This window comes from Haplochromis burtoni, unplaced genomic scaffold (genome assembly GCF_018398535.1).
Source record: "Haplochromis burtoni strain Fernald_Lab_line unplaced genomic scaffold, NCSU_Asbu1 Contig_384, whole genome shotgun sequence".
NCBI lineage: Eukaryota > Metazoa > Chordata > Actinopteri > Cichliformes > Cichlidae > Haplochromis > Haplochromis burtoni.
In genome coordinates, this window is record NW_024582745.1 from 184249 (window position 1) to 194123 (window position 9875).

General features: G+C 39.4%; 1 protein-coding gene across 2 annotated transcripts in view; it reads left to right on the forward strand.

Moving 5' to 3' along the window:
• The first annotated feature begins 292 nt into the window (after positions 1-292).
• The window catches only part of arhgap23b (Rho GTPase activating protein 23b), a 59997-nt gene continuing 50414 nt past the window's right edge, over positions 293-9875 (forward strand). For both annotated transcript variants that reach the window (XM_005944838.3, XM_005944841.3), the window contains exon 1: positions 293-1681. In XM_005944838.3, the coding sequence (XP_005944900.1) occupies positions 1628-1681 (54 nt within the window). In that variant the 5' untranslated portion in view covers positions 293-1627. The remainder of the gene's footprint in view (positions 1682-9875) is intronic.

The following is a 9875-nucleotide window of genomic DNA, read 5'->3' on the forward strand; positions in this document are numbered from 1 at the left end:
TTCATCAAAATGGAGGTGCAACAAGTTTCAAGACTTTTTGAGCTTAGCCTGCCCCTGGGTTCAGGGTGGAACTCCCATCAAGGCTGTAAAGTTTGGGAGAGATTCAACAAGGTGTCTGTGAGTTACAGCAATTTCGTGCTTGATAAGATAAGATAAGATAAGATAAGATAAGATAAGATAAGATAACCTTTATTAGTCCCACACGTGGGAAATTTGTTTTGTTACAGCAGAAAGTGGACAGTGCAAAGTTACATAGCAAAAATTAGAAAAACACTGGAATAGGATAAGAATAAGATAGTGTACACAACTGTACACATTAGAATAAAATAAAATAAAATAAAATACTATATACAATAGAATGGTAGAATTGAATTGATGAATTGATGGAAAAATGTCGCAATTAATTTGATGACAACTCACAGTTTTCCATGCATCCTAAGCACAACTCATCAACGCTTTCCTGGATAAATTTGAGGTTGCTGTGGTTGACCACCTTGAAACTGGCACTGGCAAATATTGCATTTGAAATATGTTCAGGGGTGGAGCCTTATCACACGTGGAGAAGTTTGGTCCAGATTGGACAATGTATTTGTGAATAAGAACCAATTAAACTTTCATGGTGAATGATTAAAATGCAGTGTGGACACACAAAGGCACCACAATTTTGAATATGGCCCACATCTGTAGTTTAGACTGACCAAATATGAAGTTGATTGGATAAAATCCCCCAGAAGAGTTCAAAAATGAATAATTCCTGGAAATGGTCAAGTTAGCGCCACAATTTCATCTTCAATTTAATATGGCTGACTTCCTGTTGGGTTTGAGTCATGTACCCAGTGGACTTTTAGTCCTGTCTTGGCATGTACCAGATTTCATACATGTGCATGACACCCAGTTGGGGCAGTTTTTTCACTTTTGTAGAGGGTGCTACTGAGCCATTATGTCCAAAACCAATAAAATACATAAATAAATAGTAAAATACTAGACTGTGTCTGAGTTTGTGAGCATGTTAAGGCCTTCAAAAAAGCAATTAATTTACCAAAAATAATAAAAATAAAAAATAATAAATGGAGCGGCTCTGAAAGTAGCATTTAATTAAGACACATTGCTTTACAATAAATCCTACCTTTCTTCAAGAAATTAAGCTATTCACGAACTCCACGCAGTTCTTGGAGGATGACGGAATCGATACCATTGACATTTGACGCACATAAATCCAGTAGGATGCAGTTTGAACTGTCATCTGTAATTGCTCACTAAGGTTTATGTTGAGCAATAATGTCGAGCAATATTAAAAATGTTAGTGGTTCTACTAGATTTTAAATAAAATGTTTTATTTAAGTAAAGCGTATTATTTCTGATAAGAATCGTCTTCCTATATGCAATGCCTGAAACGCAAAAGTAAATTTGAAGAAAATGCGTAAACATGTACCCATATTTATTTTGAAGTTCAAACTTCCGGTTGGGCTGTGCCACATGCTTTTAGCTGAACTGTTTACGTTGTGGGGACTGCTGGAGAGAAGAGCACAGCCAGTCTGCTCTACACTCCAGCACGATTTAAGACAAAAATGTTGACAGCAGAGTATGTCTTTTTGTCGGTTTACGCACGCCAGACGCTGACACGCCAATGAATGGAGTTACTTTTTGCGTTGTTGGAATTCCACCTCGCTCAGACGCTGAAGTAAGTCAGATACAATAACTGTTTTTCTGGTGACTGGAATAATGTTATTATAATATTGATCAGTTCTTCCCGTCGGGGGGAAACCATCCCATAAAGACGGTAAATCTACCCACAAATGGATGCTACTTAGTATAATCGTATACTAGACGAATCAGAGCTTTTTTGCCGTAAAAAGTCTAAACCAAGGATGTTAAACTCATTTTCCTGCTTGAGCCCAATTTAATCTCAAGAGCATGTAAACAAGTACATGCTATGCATATGATGAAGAATCTGAGGTGTTTAAAAAAAAGAGATATGAATGGTATTCGTTATTTTCATTATTTTTTTCATTTAATTATTTATCATTGTACATGCACTACAATTTAGCGAATCTAAAAGTGGACAGACCATTCACATATTTGAGGAACTTAAGCCTTACTTGCTAAAATTCGTGCATTCTTCTGTAAAGCTGAAAAGTTAAATGATTTCACATCAATTATTTGACTTTAAAAAGCCCCCACGCTGGCCCAGTGGGCCACACATTTGACAGTCTTGGGTTAAACACACAATTAATAAATGTTTCGTTTCATTAGGAGAGGTGTGGGATAGTTTCCACAATAGTAACGTCACAGCATTGACAGACAAACTGCAGACATGACTTTTTGTGCACTTTTGTTCTTGTGCTCTTGACCATGTCTTACGCAACTTGTCAAATTCCCAAAATTAAAAACAAAACTGCAAACCACATAATGTTAACTCATAAAAAACGTTATGACTGTAAGTGCATGGTTTTGTCAGAAACTCAAAATCTGTGTATTTTCTCTTTCCTGTGAATGTCTACACCACAGTTTATTCACTCATCATTGACACCGTTCTACACATAATACTTCACATATCTTGCAAACTGGAGGTATGGGGTGTGGGCACATAGCAATGGAATTGGAATGCATGTATTTCCATGTGCCAGCCCACATATGCATATTTGGCAACAAAAGGCACATTGTAAGCTTTGGTCTTCTGTTAGTGCAGAAACATTTACTCAGAAACATTTCATGAGCCTTTTTAGAAACTAATTTGCTAATCATGATTCTGACATTTGTTGTGTCCCTTCACTCAGCACATTATTCTTTGCTCAGATTGTGTGAGTTGTTTTCTCCCCTAACTTTTAATATTTTCAGAGCTTATTATTGTGGGTGTGTTTTCCTATTATTGTCACGGCCCAGTTAGCATCAGGGTCATACACAAGAGATAATTATAACAATGGTGGTCGAACTTTCAGCTTAAAGGAAGTGACTCGACTGTTTTCATCAGAAGTTACATCTGTTGAGTAGCAGTATCTTTTAATACAATATCATTTATTAGTGGATACTATTTATTAATTATTTTACTAACTTATTTTAAGGGAGTTGAGTACATGCTAGGTCTGCTGCATCTGTAACAAAACAGATTATATGACAAAACAAAGGGAGGTACACAAATGAACATACAAGTTTGCTGTGTGTGTGTGTGTGAGTGAGAGGGGGAGAGAGAGAGAGCAAGACAAGAACATAAGTGTGTGTATGGGCGTTTGTCATGACATACTTGAAAATGAGGGTGAGAGACTGCAACAAGCCCCCCTCCCCTGAAAGCAAGAGGTGGACAGGGAAAGACAGTCCATGGTCCACAGCCCCCCAAGAATAGAATAGAATAGAAAAGAATAAACACTTTTTTGTCAGTCAACTCATACACCAGTTAGTGCACACCAAATTTTAGTGAATTTTTTCAACATCAGACTGTACAAAATACATGATAAATGAATCTAAATAAGAATCCCAGACATGTACACGTAAGAATATAAGAGAAATCTTTATGGTAGATAGCGTTTTTTTTAAAGTTTTTCTGTCATTTAATTGTTTACATTATATAGATATATGTGTATTAGTGCTGTCAGCATTAATCTCGTTAAAATGACATTAACGCCATTAACGTGGCAAATCTCCGTTAGCAAGTTAGCATAGATTGCCCCATGCGTGGGGCTGCACTGCGCTAACACGTTAACGAGCTAACCGTGCTAACGCGTTGACACCGTGAATAGTGTATTAACACAATTCATCTAAAATTACAAAAAAATAAAACCAGAGTATGAAGAAGTTATGTTTGGTACTGTAAAGACCACAAACATGTTGAACAAATCATTTTCATAACTTGAAATGCAAATATAAATTGTAAATTTCAAAAACCTATGTATAAATTTTGCAAACAGCAAAGTTATATGCAACTAATTACCTAAAAATGCAGCCAATGCAGCATTGTAGCAGATAACAGGGCATTGCAGAGGATGGTGAAGTTTGTGCAGAGGACTATCTGGTGCAAATTACCTCCCACTGAGGACATCTACAGCTTCAGATGTAGAGAAAGAGCCGTCTGTATCCTACGCAACCCAACCCACACTGCACATGAACTGTTTACTCTCCTCCCCTTTGGATGGAAGCTTCAGAAACCGCTTCTAACCGAATGCAGTCAGACTGCTAAGCTGCCCTATGCTCAAAGTGAACACCTTACACCTTAAAAACATGCCACTCTGGAATTGTTGTTACTGATGTTTTAGTTAACTCTGCACTGTGCACTGCTGTTCCCTGCTGGTGGAATTTTGTACATTCATTGGATCTGTTGCAAAAACTGCTTGTAGGATGGGTTTTTGCTATTAAAGGCTAATGTTTTTCATATACTGTAAGGAATGACCTAAGAGTGGAGATCAGAAAGCATCTTTGTTTGTTTGGTTGTCTTCTTTGTCTCACAACAGAGGTTTGAAACTAAAGATAACATCAAGCTTTAGTTAGGGTCAGCCTTTAGTATCTATGGATGTCAGCTATTTAAGCAGTAACGGCATTTAGTGCATGTCTGAAAAGCCCAGGCTACAGTCTTCTGTTGCACTGATGCAGTTAATGTGTGAATATTATTAAATGTGCTTTGGTGGTATGCGCTGTGAATTCACGTATCATCTGATGAAACAGAAGAGAAAGTCACACAGCCTCAAGGGAGCATCCTCTCCTCACAGCCACTCCTCGACTGGGTCATAAAAAAAAAACAAGCAGAGCACATGCATATTCTTGTATGACTCACACATTACTATGACTCACACACAATATTATGTTATTTTTGTTCTGCCTAGACTCATGATTGTAAGTTCCTAGCATCAGTAAAAACTATAAATAAAAAAGAAAGAAATCATTATGAGTGCATTGGAAGGGGAAGTGAAGGCCAGAAGAGGATAGGAGATGAAGATGCAGAGTCTGCTGTATGATGTTTGCATGGTTGTCACCCTCTTTTAGTGTCTCTACATCACACTTTTGTTTCCTTATCTTCATTCGCCCTTTCTCTTGCTTTCAGTCTTAACTGTATTCAGGTGTTAATAAAACGAGCACTGTGGGCCTGACAGCACTGTTAGAGCTGTTTGGTAAAGCCTAGAGGAGGATGGACACGTGCAGCCATACACACACACATGCACACACACACACACACACAAGCTGGCATTCACATTTAGTTTTTCTAGAAGCACTAACATTGATGCAAGTTGGCGGTTCAGTTGTAATCATTTATTCCTTCTCTCAGAATCCCACATTTACTCAACATTGTGTTATCAAAAACACTGATGCACAATACACGTGTTGTTTTACTCTTACTTACAGATTTCTCTTTAAACTTATTACACTTATGTGTTCGTGTCAAATCTCGTATTGCACTCTTCAAGACCAATTCATGGCTTTGTGTACATGGGCAGTTCCTTAAATCCAAAACTTTTATTTAAAGGAGGAGACTTTTAATTATTAAAACAATAATTAACATGTGAGCATAGAAGTTATGGTCTGCCTTACAGTATAAAGCACCTTGAGGCGACTGTTGTTGTGATTTGGTGCTGTATAAATAAAACTGAATTGAATTAAACTGAATAGAAGGGAAGCAATCTAGGCAACAATGACATGTCATGAATTTGCACACTATCTTTGCCAGTTTAGCATTATTTAACAACAATCCAAGCAGGTTTGTCTTTTTTTCCCCGTTAAAGCAGCAGGCAACATCGATGACAATTGTGAGAGGATCCTTTAAGGTTTCAGGAGAATTGATGAGCGATTTGATTAGTAAAAAAACAAATATATGATAAACCAATTTCTAAAATGAAACCACAATAGTGAAACAAGCTTAATACAGCTACCTCTAGTAAAAATTAAACACAATGTCACTTTACTCGCTAATACAACACCGACCTTACATGTTTAGCATACAGTTGTTCCATAGTGTAGTAAATAAAAATACCTACTAGTTATATTATGTGTTCAAAGGACACTGTGTGCGGAGCACTGTATATGTAATACCCTAGAAAAAAGCAACCAATCCTAACTGATCATATTTCTGCGCTCAGGGAATGTTTGTCGTTTTTGCTTGACCTTTTTTTTGATGATTTTTCTGTCCCATATAAATTAATAATAATTGTAATGTAAAATAGACCCACATTTTATGTGTTCTGAAGAGCAATATCAGCTAGCCAGTTGTGAGTTTAAGAGAAGCTGACAGGAAGAGAGAGAGAGAGAGAATAGCATTTCTCTTTTCTCTACCAGTGGCCTGGACTGTTAAGCTAAAGAATGAGATGAATGTGACTGAAAGAGAAAAAGAAGGAGAAGAGAGAGAGAGAGAGAGAGAGCTGGCATGTCAGCAAATAGTCCCAAGGCAGAGAGAGAATGAAAAGAGATGCACAGTGGAGAGGGGGGAAGACTATACTTAGACACCAATACTGCTCTAGTGCCAGAATAGAGGAGAATATCTTATAAGCACCGTGGGATTTTTGCATTACTTATTTGAGATGGACTCGTTTCTGAAATCCAGAGATGAGTGATGAATATAAGCCAACCTACACACAGCAAACCACTACATCACTGAACTGAGTGTGTTGCATTTGGACAGTTACTTTGAAAGCTTTCAAGAGGACGAGCTGAAATTGAAGAGAAGTACCAGCTTATTTTACAACTAGAATTAACCTGGAACTGATGTTCTTTTATACAAAGAACGTTATATCTAAATGAGAGGATATAGAGGGCAAGAAGAAGTGATATTTCCTGTTTTGATCACCAAAAAAAAAGAACACTGTGGACTTGCTCAAGAGAAAATTGAAGAAAAGTGAACACCATATTATACTTGAAGTTTGGACTGCGTCTGCATAGCTTGAACATCGATCTTTAAGACCTTTGAAACATGACCAGATGAGTAGACTTACAGACTTTGTGCTTTGCCAGTTCTGATGGTGCTGCTTCAGTAGTTAACACTGTGTAGAACTGTTTTTTTTTTTTTTTTTTTTACCACCAATTTAGCTTACTATTCTGGTCACAATGCAGCAAGTAGAGACTTTGCACAGATGAACGCAAATCTCAGTCTCACATTCTGAAGCTTTGGTGTGTTTTTATGTGTTTGCTACAAAGACAATACATGTTTGTTTGAATGTGGAAGTTCTAATGTTGAGGGTGTCGAGTGTAGCACCAGCTCCAGCAGGCCACAAGTGGCGATTCCAGTGCTCTGTCGGGGTTGACTGTAGCGACGCCGAACCTCGCTGTATCTGGCTGGCTGTTTTAAGGGATGTTTTACCTCATGCCTCCCCTTGTCAAACACCCATCACATCAACAAGAAGAAGTGCATACCGGAGGGTCATACGTCGCCGTTGCTTGTCTTGGGTAATTAGTTGTGATAAAGCAGTATTAACAAATTTGATTTATTGGTTAAAGGACTAGTTTTGTGCATGAAAATCTTAAACTTGACACACTATGTGGAGCGCTTTCTGCTGGATTTCATTTGCTATCTGTACAAAATTGTTTAAGAACAATGTTTTTGAAGAAAAAGTGTCCCATAGCTATTAATACGCTTAAATAAGTTCTAAAATAACAGTTTAAAATCAAACATCTCATGTTATTTAGCACCCAAAACATTTAATCTAAAACAGGATTAGGTTTCAAGACAAGGTTTGGGGTGATGACCAATGATCATGTAGACATCATTCCAATACCATGTAATACCATCAATACCATCACGTAGATATCAACTCACCAACAAGAGGGTTTTGGCCTTTCAATATTACATCATTAGTAGAGTCAGCATGTTTCGACCATGTACCTCACATAGTAGCCGTTCTGACTATTATGGCTTTACTACCTGAATCAAGCAAATATTATAACAGAACACTTAATGTTTTACCTGTTCCAGCTCATATTTGTCCCAAAATGTCTAGTAATTGTGGAATTAATAATAATAATGGATTTATATAGCACTTTTCAAGGCACCCAAAGCGCTTTACAATGCCACTATTCATTCACTCTCACATTCACACACTGGTGGAGGCAAGCTATGGTTGTAGCCACAGCTGCCCTGGGGCAGACTGACAGAAACGAGGCTGCCATATCGCACCATCGGCCCCTCTGGCCAACACCAGTAGGTGGTAGGGTAAAGTGTCTTGCCCAAGGACACAACGACCAAGACAGAGAGCCCGGGGATCAAACCGGCGACCTTCCGGTTACAGATACACTTCCCAACCCCCTGAGCCACGGTCACCCCGATTGTGTTGGGTTATTGGGCATTAACCTAAATTTGATGCTCTGTCACTGGTATGGGATCTAAATTGGGAAACACTGGTAGACACTAGACACTCCCTAGTGTCTATCTCTTAAAAACTACTACGGAATACCTCACCTGTTAAATGCATTAAAAATTACCCTATTAGCAGATCAACATCCCTGACCTATTGCAATAAGGAGAGATCATTTGGAAGAATTTGACATAAATAATTGAGATATAGAAATTTACTTATTTGGCAATTAGACTCCAATGATCCATCATGGCAGAACGGAATGCCATATTTATAATTTGCAAAGCGGCGCCCAGGTGTCACTGTTGATGATGACGTCATCTAAACAGACATGCAGCGTTCGGCTGCAGCACCCAGTCCATGAGGCGCTAGAAACTGACTGGGGCTCCAAACAAGCCAAATGGAAGTGTGACAAATTGGGAGTGGAGAAGGCCATTTTTTCCTTGGATTTTGCAGACAAGGGAATCTGCCAGTGGCCCTTGGTTAAATCCAGTGTTGTGAAAAAGCGAGCAGTGTCTAACCGGTCCAGGAGTTTGTTGACCCACGGCATGGGATAAGCAGCAAATTGCGTTCATCCTTGTGAATGAACTTACGAATCATGGATTTTAAAGTCTTTTTCAGCCGCCCCACCAGCCCGTCAGTTTGAGGGTGGTAGACGCCGGTCCAAACAGATTGAATGCCCAGTAATTCATACAGCCCTTTAGTGTCCAAGACATGAACAACGTGCCCTGGTCAGTCAGTTTCGCTTTTGGGATACTGACTAAGGAGATGACGTGAAACAGTGCCTGCGCCACACACTTTGCAGAAATGGTGCACAACAGCACTGCTGTGGAATATTGCGTTGCATAATCCACCAGAACTAATACAAAGCTATATCTGTGTGCACTCCAGTTAAATGACCCGATGAGGTCCATGCCAATGCATTCAAACAGAACCTCCATTAATAGTAGTAGGCGCAAAAGCACTTTTGGAAAGGCCTGCTGGTTAACCAGCTGTCACTCTGAGCAGGAAGTGCACTATCGGTGCACGTCCGCTTGGATGCCCAGCCTGTAAAATCAGGCGCCAAGCAGATCACACAGATGCAGCCTGTCTTTAATCAACACAAAATGCGGGTAGGTCCACGCTGCATCAGGGCGCACCAAGTGACCATCAGTTTTTATCACTCAGTCCCTAACCCCTAACCCTGAGCAAAGGGTGTCAACAGCTCTTGCGGAAAATCTTTAGTGGAATGAATCACTGGAGTCGGCGGGGCCTCCCAAGGCCCTGCCATCTCCTCCTTCCCAAAGTCACCATCAGATGCCCCCGCGTCCACCGCTGAGCACAGCGCAGACACCACACCCCGCTAAAGGTCATGAACACATCCCGACACACACTGCCCCAACAGGTTACTAAACCCCAGTCAATCTGTCCCCAGAATTAAGGAATGCGTCAGGCACGGGCTAACTGCAGCCTTTACTCTATGCGTTTTGCCCTTGTATTTAATTTGCAGGAGCACTATGGGATATTCAATTCAATTCAATTCAATTCAATTTTATTTATATAGCGCCAAATCACAACAAAAGTCACCTCAAGGCGCTTCATAGATACAGAGAAAAACCCAACAATCATATG